The 22384-nt window shown below is 44.0% G+C and overlaps 1 protein-coding gene across 4 annotated transcripts; it reads right to left on the bottom strand.

Annotated features, from left to right (window-relative positions):
• Window positions 1-112: 112 nt before the first annotated feature.
• TRAF5 (TNF receptor associated factor 5) lies at window positions 113-22369 on the bottom strand. 4 transcript variants are annotated; one of them, XM_042824015.1, is made up of 12 exons: window positions 22305-22369; window positions 11005-11155; window positions 10286-10510; window positions 8528-8585; window positions 7566-7667; window positions 6687-6851; window positions 6295-6372; window positions 5851-5925; window positions 5499-5591; window positions 4685-4825; window positions 4008-4176; window positions 113-3535 (listed from the first exon to the last, which is right to left on the bottom strand). In XM_042824015.1, exons 3-12 carry the CDS (start codon window positions 10498-10500, stop codon window positions 2958-2960), a joined length of 1674 nt encoding a protein of 557 aa, XP_042679949.1. In that variant the 5' UTR covers window positions 10501-10510; window positions 11005-11155; window positions 22305-22369; the 3' UTR covers window positions 113-2957. The 4 variants fall into 4 exon arrangements, with proteins under 4 accessions (XP_042679949.1, XP_042679940.1, XP_042679966.1 ...); XM_042824006.1 differs by lacking the exon at window positions 22305-22369 and adding an exon at window positions 16070-16409; XM_042824032.1 differs by lacking the exons at window positions 10286-10510; window positions 22305-22369 and adding exons at window positions 10552-10657; window positions 16070-16407.
• Window positions 22370-22384: the final 15 nt, after the last annotated feature.

Genomic DNA, 22384 nt, shown 5'->3' with positions numbered 1-22384 from the left:
GACCGGGAGGCGGTGCTCCCCGGCCCGGCAGAGCGTCACGGCCCGCCCGGCACCGCGCTCGGCACCGCCCATGGCAACGGCTGCCCGCCGACGGGACACACGGCACTCCGGAGAGGTGGTAAACGTTATTTATTCTGACCCTGTTTTTGCGTATCCAGTTATGACGTTAGGCTAGAAAAATGCCTGCACTGTAGTAAGAGAATCTCAAACAGTTACAAATGGTCAGTAACTACATAAAAATACACCGTGTGCTGATGTAGAACACGCTTTTAGTTGTTTACTCAGTACATTATTGAAAGGTTTTTTGGTATTTATCATGCAACGAAAAAATCCTTCCCCAGTAATCATGCTAGACAACGTTTTTCCCTAACCCTTGAGATGAAATTTAAAATGCGGTTCTCAAGTAGTAAAAATCGCTGAGAATCTTAACACAAAACTCAACTATTGTAACAAAAGAAACCAGTTTAAATAAGATCGCCTTAGAAAAAAAAGTAATTTTCTCAATAAATTCATTATAAAATAGGCAGTACTCCAACGGGGACATTTCTGTCACCCAGGGGGAATCATTTGTGCTTCAGAATTTTAAAAGGAACGTTCATGGCAAAACGGTAACGCCAACACAGGCACAGCCTGCCCAGAGCTGAGCACGCTCCCAGCATTGGCCTGGCAACACACTGACACACACCCACATCACTACGCCATCACCAACTCAACAGACAGAAATGGAGTTCTAATAGTACTTAGCTCTTTTCATGCTCAAAACTCTTCACAAACATTTAAATAGTCCTAACACTTCCACAAGTGTTATCATCCCCATTTTATACTTGGGGTGTGGAGGCAGAGAGGTCTGTTATTCATCCAGATACAGAGTGCGTCCTTTCCGTCCCGCTTCAGTTCTCCAGGGTCTTCAGTCTTTCATTTTACACTTCACGCACTGGACAGTCTGAGGACCTGCAGCTGACACCACTCTGTTATCCCTTTGAAAGTGTCAGTCAATACGAAGCCCACATCAGAGGCTTAGAATCACTGTCCCACGATATCGCAATATCTTTCAAACAAACTTCTCTTTCTGTAACGAAAAGTGTTAAGGACACGAGGCCCAATTCTCTCCGCTATGTGGAGAAAATGGACTGTAAAGTCAGTCATGGTGGTGATACAAAAGAACAAAATTGGACCTTTATCATCTGTCCGGTCACTATGAAAACCCCTGTGTGCCCATCATACACAGACGTGGTGCAACAAAAAGGACTTCCAGGTGTACCACCTTACTGTGGTGTACAGATCGTAAGGCTTTTCCCCCACTCCACCTCCAAATTTGAAAATATTTGTCTGATGTACGTTCCAGAAACTGCCTGGAAAAGTAAATGCCTGTAGCAATGAGCTTCCAGGTATAAGATACATAAAAAGTACTTTGCCCTCATCTTAGTGTCAGTCACCAAATCATATTATATCATTCTGCACAGAAGTGGCATTTTCCATTTTGCCACACTTGCCGTCTTGAATTTTCTACCTTATACCTCGGGGTCTGTGCCCCATTTTGGTTTTTATTCTGCCTGGTTTATTCTTACTCTAAATCCAGCTTGCTTTCATGCCATCCTTTTCAAAAGCTCCAGCTTTATTTTGCCAGTGGGCTGCAGGAGCAGTGGATAATATTTTGCTCTTTCACTACCTGATCTGCAAGAAATGAGACACAAAATTCCGTCACTTCTAACAACAAAATGACTGAGTGTGCAAAATTACATCCATCCTACAAGCACCCAAAAGACTTTAAAAAGGCACATGTGTTCTTTGCTTCTTGTTGCTTGGTGCCTGATCTGGGCATTCTTAGTGTGTCTCCAATAAACCACATAAAATGCAATTGTTCGTTTGCAATACGGAGAGAACTTAGGATAAAAATGAAGATCTTCCTAAGTATTTCATAGTTATCAGTAATTGCTCTGCAGCTCTCACTCCTTTTAACAAATGCTCAAACTGCACTACTTGTGAGACCTGGGTTCCAACAGGAACTTCATTCCCTCGTCTATTTCCCCCTTCATTCCCAAAATTCCAAATTTCTAGGGAGAACAGTGCATGTTATCTGAGGTTTTTCCCCAACATATCCAGAGCTCTTCCTGCCACCTGTAGAGCTGGTTGGCCCAGGGATGCAGCTGGAAGGACAAACTTTTGAAGAATTTTGTCCCCTTTCTTCCAAGAGCTGGCAGCTGAGTACCTTATGGCCATATCCTGAGAGGTAAGAAGGACATGCAACTACTTTTGACCTCAGCTGGGGACTGTGGATGTTGATCACCAGTAGAAATCAGTCCCAAGGCACTAGGCAGGAATGAAAATGATGTTACCACAGCCGTTTTGTGACCTTCTGTACAGCTGAAATATCAGGCTAGAAAAGTAAGAGGCATTGGTATTTTGCTCTGGAATTCCTGGTAAAAAATACGTTAATGAAAAAAAGTATGCAAGATCCCTGACAGGTGTCTGGCTGAACCCCTTTCTCACTGCTTCAAAAATCCAGGAGATTGAGGGCTCATGATACATTGATTCAAACGAGCTAATATTGAAATGTTTCCATTTCAGACAAGTGAAATGTGCACTGGTGTGAGTAGTGGAGCCCACAGGCCTGCCTGGGCTCCTAAGGGCTCATAGGAGAATTTTCGTCCTAAATCACTAGTCCTGTGATGTGAGCCAAGCATTCACACCCAGCCCATACTGAGCCTAGTCAAAGCACTGGATTGAATGCGTGTTCACATCAGACTGGTCTTACAGCTGCCTTAAAGCTGCAGGCTTGAAAAAAGGTTAAAAAACAAAGGCTGATGTTTTAACAATTCGTTGTCTGTCACATGGTCGAAGAGCCTTAAAACACATGAGTAGCTGACAGGTGGCAATTCACTATTGCATGGCTAGTAATCAACAAGAAGGCATTTCATAAAAATTAAAGCAGTCACACTGATTGGATACTTTTTTCTTCACAATTCCTCCAGATCAGTTAGATCCACAACTACTTTCAAAAACAGAGTGTCATCTCTGACATAGGTATTCTTCGTGTTCTCCAGAACTGTGTGTGGCACAAAGCGTGGACAACCAGAGGCAATATTCATTTCTCCATCAGGCCTTTTGAAACTGCTGCTGTTGGGGTCAGCTCTAAAGACTTCCACAATGTGATTTTTTTTCCCAGTTTGATCCAAAAGCATGAGTGTAACCTTTTGCTTGAAGGGCCATGGCAACAGTGAGTCGAACTCGCCTCTCATGACAACAAAGTAGAGTGAGACATGTGTTCCTTTGCCTGAGCCGTCCCCATTCAGATAGGCTCTGGCACACAACCTGTACCCACAGCGGCTGGTGTAGAAGGGCTGGCTGAAGATGGAGAGGACACGACCTTCCATTGCTTCTTTTTTCTTCATCTTGTAGTCTGTGATTTTCCAAATTAATTTCCCATTGTAGCATGTGCCTTCCAAAAGCTTAAATCGTTCTTCGTTTTTATTGAGCTGTGCTTTGTGAATATTGATCTGGAGATCATGTTTGCTGGACTGACTTTCCAAAACAACTGGGAAAAAGTAAAATAAAACTGTCAGAGAGCAGCCAGACTTGAACTGACAATACATAAGAACAGTACCGAGTACAGACTGTTACCTGCAGCTGTTCACCTTTTTTTCTTCCAATTCTAGTTGCAGCAGGTAGTTGAATAAGGAAAAACACTAACTGCAAGCCACATTTACTGTCTGACTAGGGAAAAAACGACTGCTACCACCACAGTGCCTCAGCCTCACCAAACCCAGCACTCTGGCCCTCCTGTGCCTCAGGAATTCAGAAGCTGGGCCCTCTGGTGACAGTATGGAGTAGGGGAAGGTGGGAGGATGTTTGTAGCATGTACTACCACAGGTTGGTCATAGAAAGCCTGGAGAAGAGAACCCTTTTTGGCTAAGAGTTGCAACTGACTGACTGCAGTACCAGAGCCTCTACTTAGCCACCGCAAAGATCCCAGAACCCATGCAGAAAAGAAGGAAGTCCAGACATACCTAAGCGCTGATCATATGTCTCCATAAGGGCAATCTTCTGTTTTACATTTTCAATTGTGTCAAACAGGGGTCTCAAGTCTAATTTACTTTGTTGTTGGTTTGCCATCTGTATTAGCTGTTTCACCTGCGATTCCAGTCGAGCAGACTTATCCAGATGACTGGCAAGAGCCTTCCAGTCAATACCGTAGGAAGAAGGTGGGAAACGGAGACAAGGACATTTACAAAATCAGCCATTTCATTGGAAATAAAGAAATCTTTAACATGTGAGCAATACCAACTACACAGTACAATCAGAAGTACTCTGCTGCCTCAGGAACGTGTCCAACTAATCCCTCCTTTGGCATTTACCAGCTGAGAAGCCATCCCTCAATTTGATCAGTTCATGCTGCTTTATTTCATTCAACTGATGATTCAAATTCACACCTTCCTATTTTCCATGGGGATCTGGCCATGAGGATTTATACAGTGCTTTTTGCCCTGATTAGATAACCAAACTTCTTTATTGGTTACAACACAATACTGTCATTGTAAATAAGAAGGGCTTGGGAAATGTCTGGGAAACAGTATTTGTTACTGTCTTGCTATTAATGACAACTGGATAAACATACTTCATAGTGCATGGTTTAAACTGCAAGAATGCAATTGGCCAAAAGGGAGAAAACCAATGTGTCACTCACCTGTGTGCTTACCATCAAGTTGCTATTTTTACCAAACAGTTGTGTAAACTGTCTGAATTCTTTCTCACACTTTTTAACAGCCTCTGCTAACTGCTGGATTTTAATCTCTTTACATTCCAGGCTCTTGTACAGGTCAGAGATCTAGAGATGGAAAAGTACAGAGTAAAAGGCTCCATGCCCAACCAAAATGAACAGGGATTAAATTAAAACATGTTGTGGTACAGGAGAAAGTAGAGAAGCTTACAGTGTAAAGCCTCTAGCTTAGCTGGATAATTCAAAATTCAAGGATATGTGCTAATACTGACATCCCTGCATCTTAAATCTGACTTGCTATTGCCCAGCTTGCAAAGTGAGATTTTTATAAGCCACCAGTAGGCAGTAGGAAGGAGGCAGGAAGAATGAGGCAGGATGAAGGAGGCAGGAAGCTCTGCACTGCTCTGTGCCACCTCTGCAGAGGGGATGACTTCAGCACCCCAAGGCTCCTTTTCAATGCAATCTCACTAACCTCTGAAACCCTCAAATATTCTATTCACAAACTTGGCATCAATTGCAAGAAGTCGAAAGCAAATGATATAAGCGATGGCAACAAGGCTCCCGTTGTGTCTGATGGAGAATACACACGCCTGAGCACAGACAGATTTCCAGCTAATTGCCTGACTTCACTGGAAGAGCATATTCTGACTTCTGAGGTGAGGACAATAAAACCAGTCTTTTTAGAATGCATCTGAGCTGTAACAGACAACAAATGCAAAATCTCACGTAATCTCCCAAACTGCCAAGAACTGTGGAAGAGTGTTCATTAAATACAACTTACTTGTTCTTCCAATCTAGAATTCTTGTCCAAAATCTGCAGCATGTGTTCCCGCAGGGCACCATTTTCATGTTCAGCAAGTTTCCCTCTTTTCACCTTAGTGAGGCAGAAGGGGAGTGAAAGAACAAAACAATCAGACACACAGATTTTTGAAGCTGATGGGTAAAAGATTTATTGATGTCAGGATTTAAAATGTCCCCTCCGTGCATTGAAAGTGAGGGAATTACAGTCCTGGTTTTCTGCTGATGCATCTTACTACAAATGATTGTAAAAGAACTAAAAATGATTATCTTGATTAACTACTCTGGTTTGGGAGACAAATTTCTAGCACAAGCAATGATCTATAAAACATTACCTTTATATGGCAGCCATACTGTTTGTATGGGCAGTCCACTTCAGTCTCAGGACACACATTATGATGCTTTTCAATCTGCGTATATTAACAAAGAAACTTGTAATGAAATAAATATTAAGTTCCTTATTACACTGATAAAATCTAAAAACCTGCCTAAGGAGTGAATAGAGGCCAATGTCATGACTGGTTACATAAAGAGGAAAATGAATATTCAGGATCAATAAGCAAGACAGGTGTCTTCCCATACTGCAATACCAGTGCTTTGCAGTGACCAAACACCTCTCTTGTCAGATGGGACATACATCACGTTTAGGACCAAACAAAGCAAATACTGAGAGTGATGAAGTTGTATTGGTGTGAGCCAATGCAGTCTGTGATGCAAGTTTCAGTTTGAGTGAAGTGTGCGATTTACTGAATTGTTGCACGTGAAAAAAATCCTCGTACCTCCTTTTTCAGAATTATCTGTGAACAGTTTTGGAGACAAGGCATGGGATAATCAGGACAGTCATTTTCCTCATGATTCTGGGGAAAAAGAAAAACAAGGCAGTGGTTTTCATTTTTGTAAAACAGCATACATAGAAGTAGTTATTGCTACTGGCATGCAAAAAGTAATCATAAACATACACACACAAGCCCCACATCATGTTTTTAAGAGAGTAAGAGTAACTGGTATTACTTAAAGCATTCTCATTTTTATTGTGCTTTCTCCTTCAGCTACTCAGCCAAGTTTTGTTTCATGAGTGGTAAAACCCCACTGCAATGCTGGAAACGTTTCACTCAGCAATATTAAAAGGCAAATATATGGATGGACTCCAGGGAATGTTTTATAATCTTACCTTTATGTTAATTAACACCACGTGTTTATTACAGTACTGACACATTTCTTCTCGAAATTTACAGTGCTGATTCAAATGATCTTTCAAATCTTTCCGAAGGATTTGATCACAACATCCATCATTAGTGCACTGCACGCTTTCAAACAAGCACTGCTGAAGATGTTCCTGCAAGACATTAAAGCAAATTAAACCCCAGTATGACATACAGAAACATCTGGCAGTCTTGTGACATGCAAAATTCTGAAAATTTGAGGAGTCCTCTATAGGATTTCAACTTTTCCCACAAACACGCCAGAATGGCCAGCACGTCTTAGCAAGTTTTGCAGAATCAAGCATCTCATTATGCTTAAGCATACAGAAATTAAGTACAGGTGCTGTGGATATAGTAAGGCCATCTCCGTGCTGCCACGGCTCTGGACTTTTGCTGGGCTCAGGCCCTGCTGAGCAGTAAGGCAGTGAGGTTAGGCTGAACACCTGCTCACCTGTCTTGGGTCTTTCTCCCCAGTTCCACATCACCCTGCACAGACTTCTGATGTGAGTTATCCTTGCTATTTTTGTAATATTTAAATTCCCATATAATTATATTTTCATTATTATATAGCAAACCTTCACTACAGTCCTCCTGAACTTGCAAAATGACCGATATATTCACAGCAATATAAAGCAAATGGTTCTTACCAAACAAATAAGGCGCAGCTGTTGTAAGCTTACAGCCACAACATAGTATTTGTTACTCAGTGTACAACTAAGACACTGACTGTGTACTCAAGCCACATTGCTACAGTGACAAAAGTCTGAAGGCAACCACTGAAATGTAGCTTGTGACACACAAAGTCCACATGAAAATCAAAGGCTTAAAATGTGATTGAGCCAACTAACCTGATACCGCCCCAGAATTATTTTTGAATTGCAGTCAGGGAAGTTTTTGCAGAACACGTACAAGTTGAGAACTTCTCTTTTACAACAGTTGTCCTTGAATACCTGTAAAGGAATGGATGGCAATGATGCTCAGACACCCTGTCTATAGACTCTGAGAAATAGCTGTGTAAGCAGAAGCAACTGAGCTCCCTGAGCAAACTTCCAGTCTTATTTAGGGATCTTCCTACACAGAGCATTATGCAGCTGCTGTGTTGCACTACTGTCATAAGATTTCCACAGGGCAGCAGACAGTGAATGAAAAACAGAATTACAAAGACAATCTAATTACAGTTTTGTCTAAGGAGCAGAAGAGGGGGGAGACATTTCATTTTGCTGGGAAATTCATTCCGGCAGGATCAAGTAGGCAGCATACTTTCAGGCCTTGGCATGTAAACAAGAACAGATGAATCCATTACAAAAATCAGGTAGATTGCAAAATAAGCGGCATGAACTTGACTTTTCCTCTAAAAAGTTACCAAAAAGCAAACAAAGTCTGCAGGGTTAATGATATATAATAGAAATAGGACAGCAACTTGTAACCAAGTCAAAAATTAAAGACAAACAAACAAGATCCCCCAGAAAGACAGGGGATTAAAAAGTATGCCAATAAACTCTCATGGTAAAATAACCTACAAAAATCCATCGTAAAATATATCAAAAGGCATGAGAAGATTTAAAACTCTGTGAAACGATTTGACAGTTTACTGGAAATACAGAGGACTAAACTGAAATAACTTCAGAATGTGAAGTATAAAAGAAAGTTTTAGCTGTACATCCAAATCTTTTTTCTTCACTTTCAGTCAGCATCGCTTCATAAGACAAAAGCTGCTCCTCCTCGGGGGACAAAAAGGCTCAGATCCACCTTGTTCTCAGCTGTCCTGCTTTTTTCCATGCAGGTGGTCTCTGCATGCACAGCCACTTACCTCGTGCATTTTTATTGTTTCTTTGTCGACAGGACACGTGGGTACTGCATTCAGTTCTCTAGATTAAAAGAAGAGCTGTGTTAACCCACAGAAGATTTGATTTACTTTCCAAGATTGCGTTATGCTAGAATTCAGCTGGCATGGATATTGGAGCAGGGGCTTTCAATTTGTGGTCACCAAAATTGTAAGGGACAACTGTATCAGCTGAACGTTCAGAAGTTCATGGACTCTGATGGCATCTCCCCAGAGCACTGAGGTGGGCATTGTAGCTGAACCCCTCTCAACAATCTAATGAAGGTCATGGGGGTATGGAGAGGCTCACAATGGCTGGAAGCTGCACAGTATTAAACCCAGCTGCAAACAGGGCAGGAGGAGGAGACCTGGGAAACTATGGACCTGTTGGCCTAACCTGGAAAAGCTGTGGAAAAGATTGTCCTGAGGAATATTGAAAGGCAGTTAGAGAACAAAGCTGTTATCAGGCATAGTCAGCACGGGTTCATCAAAATGAAGTCCAGCCTGAATAATTTGAGGGCACAGATTCTTGATCCATCTTAAATTTCCTACGTTTTAGTCACTTTTATAACAAGTAATTTAAGCCGGAGATGGTCTAACAAGTTAAGTCTTATCTGCTGTTCCTATGTCAAAGTGATATTTTCCTTGATATGAATCAACAAAACATCATACCTAGAACTTATGTAATAATAAGGTATGGAAGGAATGTAAGTTGTCTATGTCCCATTCACATGGGGTACCATAAGAATCAAAAAGCACTTTGGAAAGGCTTTGTTCTAGCAACTACACAGCCACAGTCTGCTTAGAGCTCTGGGAGGTTATTAAGCTGCAACAATGAACTAATAACAGAAAGTAGTTTGTCCTATGACTGTTAATAAGATGCCTTTTAAATTAAAGGGGATCTTGTCACTCTCTGGCCATCTGCTTCTTACAAATCTCATATCTGAAAAAATCTGTGCGCATTAAGCCTAGCCTCTGTTTCGTACAAGTAGTGCAGTGCTTGTTAAAACAATAAAGGGAAACTTAATGTCCCCTGTATTAGAAGAAGTCCTATGATAAGAGGAGAGAAAATGCATATTGAGGCTGTTGTGCATAGGGAGGCAACCCAGAGGGGGAAAAGTGACAAACATAAAGCATCTAAAATTCATAAAAAATGAAAGCAATATCTGGTCACACAATCCAGCTTCTCTGCTGTCGACCTGGGCACATGCACACAAAACATTTGATAGGTCTGCTGGGTGAGCTTATTTACACCTGCAGGTGAATCCCAAGCAAACAGATGGCAACAACCTTCTAATCTCACTGTAGTCTTGGGTAATATTAACATCAGTTCAAGGACTCCACTGGAAGTAAAGAAATTACATGGAACCAAGTGAAACTAGCCTTGATTTAGCTACTGGCACCAATAACATGAAATATTAATGCAAGAAAAAATCACCTGAGTAGTACCAATAACAGATGGACAAAGCAAGACATTGTCCCACTCAATAATGTTTAAATTTATATAAAAATTTTTCATATGCTGACTTCTGTGCAGTTGCCAAAGCAATCCTATATTTCTCTCCAGCACCCTGTAAGATCTTTAAAGACACCTTGAGTTCAGAAGTCTTCCCATTGACTCTCATACAACGTGTCACCAGAGAATCATTGTTATGGAATTCACTGCTGATTTATGGAAGGTGCCGACTTCTGTTTAAGAACAGGAGGACAGGGAGCCTGTAGATACAGGAAGGAGTTTGTACTAACCGCAAAGTGAGAATGCACTGCTGACAAAACCGGTGCCCACATCCTGTCTGGTGGGGATTGTGAAGGACTAAGTGGCAGTAGGCACATTTGTACCGGTCCTCTAAGGTTTCCACAAACTTGTAGTCAGTGTTGGGTTCGAAGTCCAGAGAAACAGCACTAGCAGAGTTCTGGCGCGTAAAGATGCCCGAGACAGCAGTGAGCTCGTCACAGGCCATGGAAGCCGCGCTGGAAAATCAGACATGGGAAGAATCTTGTTAAATGCTCACCATCGGTCGCTTCACCTCTGCTATAGCCTGCGGCAGGCTGCCATCTGTCTGAGGGTTTCAGTTTGCAGAAGGGTCCAACAGATTTCAAAGGGAAATGTGGCATCAACTGTGGAAGTACAACAGAATGCTCAGAGGACCCCAAGATGATGCTTACATGACAAGCACTAAAGCACTTTGGAAAGAGTTTTGGGATTTGAGAACTATTTCCCAGAACAGGGAATTTTTTCTCAATTTTCTTGCAGGAACTCTTGGCCTAAAAAAACCACCAAAATTTAAAGCAGGCATGTGGGGAAAGCAGAGGCCAACTGTTGGCCCTAAGATCTGCCAGGAAAGTCTGTGCCTAAAGTGGAAATCTCCCACACAGTATCGCAAATTCACCGCACTGGTGCACACAAGCTTTGTGGTTCATGGCCAGTACACACACACAGAAAAACAGGAGTAGAGGGATTTTACCTTCAGTTTAGGTGTTAAAAGGAGCCAAAGCCTCTTATCTTGTCATCCTTCTATTTCCAAATGATTATTCATTTATAACAGTAGACTATAATCTCATCTTTTCCAGAATTTTACTTAATTATATGTCAGTTCTTGGCTATATTAACCTTGCCTTCAAGAAAAAAAGAAAAAAAAGAAAAAGGAAGACTGCAATCAGAAACATGTCATAAGTTTTTTGCTCAACCTATAAAAACTCAGAGACACCTGATGAATGCAACATTAGTTTTCTAATAGGAAAAAACCAGCAACATCTGTTTCCAGCTCTAACAGTCACAAACCTTGAGATTTGCCACAGGTCCCCTCAATCTTACAGTACTTTTGTGCAAATAGCTAAAAACCTCAAGCTGCTCAGGTTTTTATTTCTTGTAGCTTTGCATTCAGAAGACATTTATACCTACAGGATGTGTACAAAAGCACAGCTCATCAGCCACAACTATGTTCTCTTAAATAAAAGAACGTAACTCAAGTGTTTGATCTTCTGGTCAGTACCTCATTACTGACAGCACATAACACAACTCACCACAGAGGTACTCAATTTCACAGCAGTACTTGAGCATGCTGTTTCCCCTTCAGGTGCATCATCCTCCCTGCCAGTCACCTGAGTCACTTTTGCTGGCAGTGGCATCTCGCTAGGGCCCTGACTCAGCTCCTGTAAGGTCACCGAGGGTGTCTGCTGTGGAAGCATGGCTGGCGCATAACCACAACAACCTCACAGATGGAAATGAGCAGCACTGATACATGGCATATCCCATTCAACTGAGGGCTGTTGGCCCATGGAAACAGTGGTGAGAATGGCACAGCACAGAGCTTGAAAGGTCATGGAGCAGCTGGGGCTCAGAAAGCAGATTTCTGTTCAAAATCCTGTGCTGGACAAGGAAATCCTGCAGGCCAGAGGAAGCAGATGACTTGAAAGCAAGCCAAAACACACAATCAGCAGGAGCCAATCTGCTTGCTGTGGGCCTCATAGGGCACTCAACTACCAGCCTGCAAGACTGGACATGGGACTTGTCAGACACTGATTTCATTGTCTGACTCTTTCTCCTCTGACAACAGGGTTCCCATTTCTCTGATGCTCCCCAAGGAGCAATTTTATTTTCCTCATGCCCACTGAGGATGCAGGAAGACAGCCTGAGGGGTTACCTGCAGCACAGCTTCCATCACAGGTGAGCAATAGCCACCATGACCTGTGCAGCATGGGCATCTGCTGGCCAATCTCCTGCACACTCAGCACTCATTAAGAACCCCAAAACACATCTCATTCCTCTCACTTATGAATGTTCCTTCTCATCTATGGGACATCCAATTTTTCCAGTCCTGTCACATTTCAGGACTGGTACCTTCTGGCATCATGTATTCTGCAAGTTGATGCCACACTGTGTGAAAAACACAGACACACACACAAAAATCCATGATTACCAGCTTCTTTCTTTCAGGGTCTATCCTGAAAGCCTTCCCAGGCACACAGCTCAGGTTTGCCACCATCACCAGCCGTTACATGACAGCCGTGGGACGTGCAGCCAATGTTGTGAGGACCCAGGCCAGGTGATGCACACAGCTGGGAGGGCTCTGCCAGGGCCCTGGGGCTGCTGCAGCCCCTATCAGCCTCTGCAGCTTCCCGCCATTTCCTTGCGCAGCCCTTCAGCTGTAGGTCAGCTCTTCCCACAGGCTCGGGACTGGGGGTAAGACAGAAAAGAGGGACTTTGCTTTGCCACACACCAAAGCTGGAGTGGAGTCTGCTTGAATCAGTGTGGTTTGGTGTGGGACAAACCCCGTGGAGCCAGAGGTGATGGCTGGGTGACAGACCCACCGCTGGCCAGTGCTTGGCGTGAGATGACGTATTTCCACTACTGTCACAGCAGCCCCAGGCTGGCTGCAGGAGCCCTTCTGACCCTCCTGGTCACCGCTGCCCACGCCCGTGCTTTTTGAGTTAACATCAGTGGGAAACCATGAGGGGAAAAAATGCTTTTTGTGCTCACCCGCCTGCCGCTGGCTGACTGCATCAACTTCCTGCTTACACCAGGGCCTGGCCCACACCACCGCCGAGGTGTGCTTTCACTTCTGCCTGCTCACAGCTGCCAAAAACGTGAGGACATCCTCTGTAGTGTGAGTGTGCCAAAAACATGGGGGCATCCTCTACTGTGTAAATGTTCCTATCTTGCGTGTAAATGGCAGTGCTGGACAGAACTCTGACTGCACCTAGGGAGGCTGCTGGAATCACCAGAAGCTAAGCTTAGGTAGTATGGAGAGCTCCTAAGTGGTATGGAAAGCTTGATGGCAGCACAGCAGAAAGAGCTCACAGCTGGGCTCCCACCTTGCTTCACATCCCTGCCCCTACCTATATCAACAGCACAATGCCTCTGAAACAACATTTTTTATCTGAGTTGCATGCAGATACATATCTCACTAGCAATAACACAGTGAAGAAGCTTCATAACAAAAACACAATTTCTTTGTCTAGCTTTAACTACCACCACATCAGATGAAGCCCAAACAGAAATGGTTGACCTTACTGCTCAGAAGTGGGGTAAGACACAAGCAGAACCTAAGAAGACAAATCAACATGAGCCTGATTTACTGTCATATAGCAATTATGATCATGTGCAACAATGACACTGAACTAACGTGGACAGATTAACTTTTTTTTTAGCCATGAACTCACTGCACACAGAGAAAAACACTTGCATAATGTGGTAGTTCTTTTTTAAGACAGTATGTTTTTCCTCTTTTCTCTCACATAAAGGTTCCCAAGGGAGGTTAATCACGTTGCCATGTGAGCTATGAGCACATGAGCCACTACAGAAAGCTGCAGTGCCTGAACATCCAGGACAGCCAATGCAACACATGGGCACTGAACACCACCAAGTCTTTTAAACTGAGAAAGGTAAGTTTGTGAATTGTTATTCCTGGTTTGGTCATTAAGCATGGACAGGAAAATAGGATGCTTGGTCCTGCTGTTTAGTAGGTAGGGGATCTGCTACTGGCTGAAAGCACAGTTTCAGTTGGGTTCATAATGTAAGGGAAGATAATGCTCAGCTATGCTCCGGGGTTGGGGTGCTGCTCATCACGATTACTTCCTTCCCTACCATGATTCCATGAAATATATTTAATAGGAAATGAAGTTGTACACCAGTAGTCCTACACTCTAGTTCCAGTTCAAGTCTATTCCTTTGCCCCAAGGAAAAGGAACAGAGCTTAGAAGGTCTTAGAAGGTGCCCCATCCCTCCTACTGAAGATGATTTACCTTACCAGAATGGGAAACCTGTCTAAGTCAGGATTTGGAAAGTTTTGTAAATGTCAGTATACTTCAGAGGTCTAAGATCAGTTCACTTCCATGGGAGCTGACTGACAGAAATACAGTGGAAGGGAACTTACCTTGCACTAGAAAGACCCTCTCCAAGCTGCCTTATGAACTAGAAAGATTAGCTGCCTCCAGGAAATTTTTATTTTGAAATAAAATAACCAAGTCAAATGACTTATTAGTAAGATAAAGCTTCACTATGAAAACACTAAATTTTGGAGTCAGCAAACATATGCTCCAACTCTTAACATACACAGCTAAACAGTCTGCACAGGTGATGCCACCTGCTATCTCTGCTGCATCGTCAGCACTCCTCCTAACCCAAGGGAGAGTTACAATATTTTGGCTGCTGACAGCAAAAGCCACCAGCAAAGTCCCTTCAGGGGAGAAGGATCCTGGCTGCATTTCTTAAAGCCTTGCAGCCCTGAGGTTACAGAGGAGAAGGATCCAGCAGACTCACCACTGAAATACACAGGGCTTCACTCAGCAGCAAATCAACCCCAAGAGCAACTCTGCTTGCTTTAAAATGACAGTACAGTGACCAACTGGCATCCAGGAGAAAGTGCTTCTAACAGTAGCAGTTTCAGAACTTCCTCTGAGGCCCCACAGAGCCTGTTGCTGCAGAGGGCAGCAGAATCAAATTAGGTATTGTTTGCATGCGGACAATACTGTCCAATTCAAACTCCAACATTACCTTATTCCGCAGGCTTACAGTAAACAGTAAAGCTTTATGAAGCAAGCATCAATTTGCCAATCTCCATAGTAAAATTTTCACCAAGTGGAGTGAGACACAGAAAGGTTTCTTTTGCATAGAGTCATAGTCAAGCATTATAATGAATCCCCGTAAGATTAAACTCCATTATTTTTAAGGCATAGATTACAATACAGACAGCACTTCAAAAATTAGCAATACACTACTAGCAAAGCGTATCTGGTGCTGAAGTAGCTTCAATTTCATGACCGATTTTATTTATTTGCTACCTCTGCTATTTTTCCTGGATTTCCTAATCACAAATTTATTAATTTTGTATTATCATAAAACTGTCTACATCTAACCAACACAATGTTAAGTTACAGTAACATGGACTTCTGTCTTAAAATAATTGTGTTCACAGCTGGAAATTAATTTTCTTCTTAACACTATTGAGAGGTCATACTCAAGAGTCATTAAAAAAGAAAAACCAATCAATGAAGCTACTTTATAATCTAGTCATTTAAAAAACACACACACATGGAAACAAACAAACAACAGAAAAAGAACGAACCAAAAACCACACACTCCATAAACCCCACAATTTCTGAATAGCTATGTTTCAAGCTAGTAAATACTGATGATCACAAGAAAACATCGTACAGATCGCTTTCTGTTAGACCAGCCTGCCCCAGAACTGAATAGTTCTTTCATTTGTCAGTTCTACACTTCTGTATCAATATATAGACGATCAACCATCATCCTGACCCCCCTCAGCAATCTCTGCAGAAGGCACACTCGCAGACCTCTCTGCTTGCAGCCCCATGCTCTGGGTGCTGCTGTCAGCTCAGCGCGGGAGCTCAGCTGTGGACAACTTTCAGGCTCTGAAGCCCTCTACGACAACCATGTGGCACTCACACATCCCCCTGCAGCAGCTAGCACCTGAGGAGCTGTTTACAGATGACAAATAATTATAACAGCATTAGATTCCTGACATCATTGCTGAGACACGTTTTAGTAGAATGTTTTAGTAGTACCTGAAATGTGTAGCCGATCCTCAGCGAAGAGAAAATGAGAGAGCAAGCGTGCACGAGTGTAAGCTTTGTGGTTAAAACAACAGTACGAGCATTTTAAATCAGCAAGGGAGTGGAAATCCCCTGGTGTAGCGTTGAAAAGATCATGTCTAAAAATGTTTCAAAAGTGTTAGGACAGGAGCAAGCCATCTAAAAGCATTTTTCCTTGCAGCTTTGATGTACCGATTGCAGAATTTGCTATCTGGAGCAACATAATGTTACCAAGAACATTTTGCACAGATTTAGTCCAGGATACAGAGTCTTCATGTTGATAACATTGCTTTCATGGAAGCGCTGAGTGGCTAAAGGGAAAACAAAAGGTCAGGAGCAAGCACAGAAGGGTAGAAGGAAACCCAAGGCCCAGCCCTGCCAGATCCATCCCTACACAAGGAATCCCTGTGGGCACAGACAGGTCTGCTCACTGCGGGAAGCTGAGGGACGGCTCATGGAGGAAATGGCACCATTGAGCCACAGCTACCACAGGAACTCACACTGAAGGCTGCATGGACATCTGACATTTAAAACAGAACTTTCCAATTGTTACAAAAACAGATATTTGTATTTGTGATAACCAAGGCCGCCATACACCCTGTTTATTTCAGAGCCTGAAGTTAAGTACTTACACAGGACTCCTGGCAGCCTCCATCCCTGCAGTCTCTGTGGACACCAACCTTGTTTCCCTGGACCAATACATGCATCCCTTCCGGCAGTGCCACAGGCTCCATCTCTAATCCCACTCCTTCCTTCTGCTCTGCTCTGCTCCCTCCCTGGCTTCCTGGTCTCTTCTTCCTTTGTTCGGTATGTCAGCAAAGAAAGCTTGAGTATTGGTCAGCTTGTTCAGTTAAATGAGCCCCTAATTAAACCAAGTAATAACAATTTCCCCTCCTCCCCTCAAAGTAAGGCATCTTATTTTCTAGATAAGCAATAATTTTCAGTGCTCCTGTTATTTAAAATACAAGTATTGGGAAAAAAAACTTCTATTCTGTCTTGCAGCAAATGCCACACAGGCTCTCTTTAGCCTTTTTCCTTTAATTAAGCCTGCTCATGGAGCATTTCTAATCTTGTTCAGTCTCAGTCTCCCCTCCCAGGAGACTGCATGCTTTCCTGAACCATCCCTAGAGCACTGGGACAAATCATCACTGAAGCTGGTACAGTGCTGGCGGAGAGAAAGGCATCAATTTGAAGACATGCTTCTTTTTCATGGGATCAATTAAACTGATCCAAGTTGCATTTCTAGACACAGCCTAAGATAAATTCTATGGCTAAACCTTATAAAACAGAAAATAGTCTTTTGTCCTTGCAATGAATTCACATCCTTAGGATATGCCTTGATCAAGCACAATGCACCAATGTCTGCATAGATCAACAAGGATGAGCGAAATAATTCCAACATGGGTTCTCTTTAAAACCGTCAACTCTGGAAGCAGCACTCATCCAGCCAGTGTCAAGAGGCAGAACTGCAGAGAATACAGTGTCTGTGAGCACAACTCCAGGAAGCACCATCTGCTTCTGGGAAGCTTTGGGGAAAACCCCAAATGGAGAAGTTGAGTAGGAGCAGGATCTTCATTTTAAACAATCTAACTCATGAGTGAGTAGATGAGTAGAAAGCAGATGAGTAGAAAGGGGTTGTTGTTCTTGGGCACCCCTCCATTTCCTGCAGCCCTACGTGCAGTGCTGAAGACCCTGGCAAGAGGAACCAGCAAGGAGCATCATCAAGCTTAAAGCATGCACAAGAGGATGATGGAAAAGATGTCCAGGAGCAGCATTTAAGGAAAGAAACAAACACACAAGAACCACATAAAGAAACCAAAGGTACTGAAACAAAGTAAAAGAAAGCGTAGACAATGAGACAATCAACTACATTTTCCTTCTTGAAGTGTACCAGAACCAAAGTGAAGTCTTCACATGTTCTAACAAATAGTACAGACCACACATATTGCAGGACTGGGTTCAAAGGTTACCTCTCCTTCCCCACCCCAAGGGCACACACTATCTAGGACATCAGTTGGTTTGACTTCAGTCGGTGCATCCATTAATACCTATTCAGTGCACAACAGCTTAATTTTCCATGCACTCAACTGTATGTCTTGATCTTAATGAATGATTTAATCAGCACAGATACAGAAATCTCCCAGTATACCCTATGGTTATCCATCCGCATTACTAGGATAAGCTCAAATTCTGCTATGTTCACCATGACACAGGAGATTTTGGCAGGCCACCTATTTCTTCTCAGACACTTCGTAATTCCAGAGGTTAGAAATTCCCTTCAGCTCAACTGCAGGAATTCATAAGCTCAGTGGATTGTGCTTAGATGCACATATGTATCTGATGATATATGGACACATATTTTCTAGCCCATGATGAGGTAATTGGTATGTCAGAAACCAACTGGTATCAGTGACTTCATGACCTTGCTGCTGGGAAAGTGATGACAGTGAAGATTATCATCACTGTATTTTCTTAAAAATGAGAAAGGGGAACGGACACGTTCTTAAGAAGTCCTGATGAGATCAAACATGACACACTGGAGATTTACAGAGTTACAAACAGGTGGCAGGGCTTTCACAGGGCCCAGTAAAAGGAAAGATGCATGTAAAAAGGATGTTAACACACCCAGGGTGACACTCAGCCTTCCTCCTGCTGTTGGCACCGGTTTTAGCTTTATTGCTCCCAGCAGTGAACAACATCACTGGGCTTTTAGCCTTCAAGGTGTGTCTCAGGCATCACCAAGGTGGATGTTGGTGATGCCTTTGGGAAAAAGTGCCATGAGGTTTGATGTCAGTGACAAAGAAACAAACCAACAGAGAAGTTTTTTTTCATTACAGGTAGTGCCTAATAGCCTTGCATGTTACATTCAATTGAATGTATGATCCGGTGACCATTTATACTCGCTGTCTCTAGGACAACATTAAGAAGTGAAACCTGAGATTTTGCTTTCATATTCGTAAGGGCCACACTCCAGTTCCAAGCGCATGGATTCATTGTTGGTTTAGGGCAAGAACTCTGTGCCTGAAACCAACACGCTGCCTCTGATGCCTCATGCATCTCAGAGTGACCACTTCAGGCAAAACTGCTTTGCAGATTGTTTCTGTCGTTGAGGTTTGTTTAGTCATTGGTGGCTTTGTGTAATAACAACTTCTCAGTATTATCTTCTGCAAAATAAGGACACAACAGCATACGTGCCCTTAGAGAACCCCATTTGCAAATGTCAACATAAGACAAATAGAAATTTCTTTAAGAGTTCCCCACACAAATGCACTTAGCTACGAAGCACTGTGGGCAGTCCCATATTAAAACCACTGCAATTTGGGGTGCTGACAGTTTCTCACACGCTTATTTAATTATTGTAAAACTGAGATGTAGAGACTATGGAAATTTTTGCTGCATTTTTATTAATGATGTGCATGACTCAAGTTTCCTTACCTTCCTGAGCTGCTACACACCACGGTAAAGAGGTTAGCCTCTTTCCTGGGCTGAGGGAAGGAGGTGGAACAACTGTGTGTACAGCCCAAATAGCACAGATAACAGAGGGACTAACAGTGTGAACATTAACTCTTTATGGTCACAAGCCAAGAAACTTGAGCAGGACCAGAAAAGAGAATACCCATAAGATCACAGGTATCACCAGAACTCTCAAGATCAAGGGCCCAACAAATGTTTTAATTCATACAGACTCCATGGAGAACCAGAAAGAGAAATGCTTTCTTCACAGCCTACTATTAATTGAGGATGAATAACATCTACCTACCCATTTATAATCAAAAGATCAGTAAAGGAATCAAAAAAGGCACAGTCCTACAGGTTAACTTGAAGAAAGGACACTAATAAAGCTTGGGAGCACCCAACAAGTCTGTAGCTGCACGCTGAAGTGATTTGGCAAAGTTACCCAAAAGTGTTCAGCACGAAACAAATAGTGTCTAATCTGTTTGGGACCACTACTATTTAACATCTTTGCTGATGACACCAAGCTGGTGGTGCAGCTGGCAAACTGAAGGGAAGAACACCAACAAGAGTGACCTGGACATTCCAGAGAGGTGGACTCACAAGGGACAACATGAAGTTCAACAAGGCCAAGTGCAAAGTGCTGCACCTGGGTCAGGGCAATCTCAAGTGCAGATAGAGGCTGAGCAGATTGATGGATTGAGGGCAGCCCTGAGGAAATGGAGCCCTGGGTACTGGTGGACAAAAACTCTTTGTGAGCTGGCAGCATGTGCTTGCAGCCCAGAAAGCCAATCATCTCCCAAGGCTGCATCAAAACCAGTGTGACCAGCAGGTCAGAGAAGTGATTGTCCCCATCTGCTCTGCTCCTGTGAAGCCCCACCTGCACTACTGTGTCCTGGCCTGGGATCTCCAGTAAAGGAAGAATGGAGAGCTGCAGGAATGAGTCCAGAGGAGGCTGTAAGGATTATGAGAAGATTGGAGCACTTCTATGAGGAAAGGCTGAGGGAGCTGGGCTTCTTTAGCTTGGAGAAGGTTGCGGGGAGACCTCATTGCAGCCTTCCAGTACCTAAAGAGGCCTACAGGAAAGCTGAGGAGGGACTCTTCAGCAGGGAGCATAGTGATGGGACAAAGGTAATAACTTCAAACTAAAAGAAGGGAAATTTAGATTAGTTGTCAGGAAGAAATTCTTTACTCGGAGGACAGTGAGGCACTGACAGAGCTGCCCAAAGAACCTGTGGGTGCCCCATCCTTGGAAACATTCAAGGCCATGTTGGATGGATGGCCTGATCCAGTGGGAGGTGTTCCTGCCCATGGCAAGGGCTTGGAATTGGATGGGCTTTGAGGTCCCTTCCAACCCAAAGCATTCTGTGATTCTGACCTGACCCATAGCGCTCCACTTTGAAGGCTTTGCAAGAACTGTGCTCCTGTCTTCAATATAGTGTTTAGCAAGTATGCGGGTAACATAAAGAGCTGTGTGGCTTCTGCTCTTTGCATTCGTTGGAAACTCCTTTTATCAAAGTTTCCAATAGAAGCTTTCCAGTTTAAAAACCTTGTCCCCTTCTGGATGTCACTTCTCATTCTCTCCAAACTCTCTAATTACTGCTTCAGTGCATCTTCCCACCACCCCTGCAGTGTCTGTGAGAGCCACAAGCTTTCTTTTCTTCCTTCCTGTCTTTACTTATCTCTCACAGTTAACACATTGAGCCAAAGCTTCCTGCCAGCTGCTCACAAGTTTGCCAGACTGCTGCAGGCTGTCTTCCTGCAAAAGCTGAATTCCAGCTATTTCTTCCAGCATCCGTGCTGGAATTGTTGGAGTTGGAAGGTACCCTGGAAGGCCATCCTGTCCAACTGCCCCCCACTGAACAGGGACATCTACAACTCAGTCAGATGCTCAGACTGATCTGTAGTATCTCCAGGGACTTCTCTTCATCTACTTCCTTTCTGGGCAGCCTGTTCCAGTGCCTCACCACCCTGGTTGTGAGAGACTTCTTTATGTTCATTCTAAGGAAGCAGACCACCTCCTGCATCAGTCCCTCCTATCCACATCGAACACAGCTGACCTGTACTACATGCGGGCCCATTACCTTCATCCTTTTCTCTCATGCTTAAAGAATTAAACCTGCACAGTTTCATCAGCTCCATTTCATATTTCCGTATGATGCAATATGTCTTGTGTGCTTATGCACTTTTACAGGCCCTCACCATCTGCCTGCTTTCCAAACACTTTTCTAAAATGCAGGCAGTACTTATTCACCCACCCAGCACCCAGAGATGATTTTTGCACGCCGCAGCTACAACCACATCACGTCTCTGCCCATCCCTCCACTTGCTCATTACACCAGAACCACACGGAATCGTTAAGGTCGGAAAAGACCACTAAGAACCATCCAGTCCATCCACCAACCCATCCCCACCACGCCCGCTAACCGCGTCCCTCAGTTCCTGAACACCTCGAGGCGCGGTGACTCCGCTACCTCCAGGGGCAGCCCTGACCTCTTTCTCCCCTTACAGGCTCCCAAACCCACCCTCCCACCACCCATCCCCTCCGGCGCTGTAGCAGGGCTGGCTTCACGTCGAGCCGGACGGCGTCTCTGGGCTCCGCGCGGGCCGCATCCGCCACCCACCGCAGCGGGCATCCCGCTGCCAGGAGCGGCACGGAGAGATGCGCTGCGCCCCCGCGCCTCCCGGCCCCCCGCCCCGCGCTGCCTTCGCCCCCCGCGGCACCTGCCGGGCCCGGCCCGCCTCCCCGCCGCACCTGAGCCGGAGCTCGCCGCACGCCGGACCGGGGCGGCGGGGGGAGGTGCGGGGCGCGGCTCCGAGCGGGGAGCAGCGCGG

The sequence above is a fragment of the Centrocercus urophasianus genome, unplaced genomic scaffold (genome assembly GCF_019232065.1).
Source record: "Centrocercus urophasianus isolate 14NV4802_14NV808 unplaced genomic scaffold, USGS_Curo_1.0 seq_10, whole genome shotgun sequence".
Taxonomy (NCBI): domain Eukaryota; kingdom Metazoa; phylum Chordata; class Aves; order Galliformes; family Phasianidae; genus Centrocercus; species Centrocercus urophasianus.
Note: the sequence above shows the minus strand (reverse complement) of the source record. Positions and strands in the feature narration are given on the sequence as shown.

Coding starts and splice junctions, on each gene's coding strand:
- TRAF5 (XM_042824015.1), bottom strand. CDS start 10,500: ATGGCCTGTGACGAGCTCACTGCTGTCTCGGGCATCTTTACGCGCCAG. Junction 6,852..7,565: donor TAATTCTGGGGCGGTATCAG/GTTAGTTGGCTC, acceptor AATGTCTTGCAG/GAACATCTTCAGCAGTGCTT. Junction 3,536..4,007: donor GACATATGATCAGCGCTTAG/GTATGTCTGGAC, acceptor ACTTTTTCCCAG/TTGTTTTGGAAAGTCAGTCC.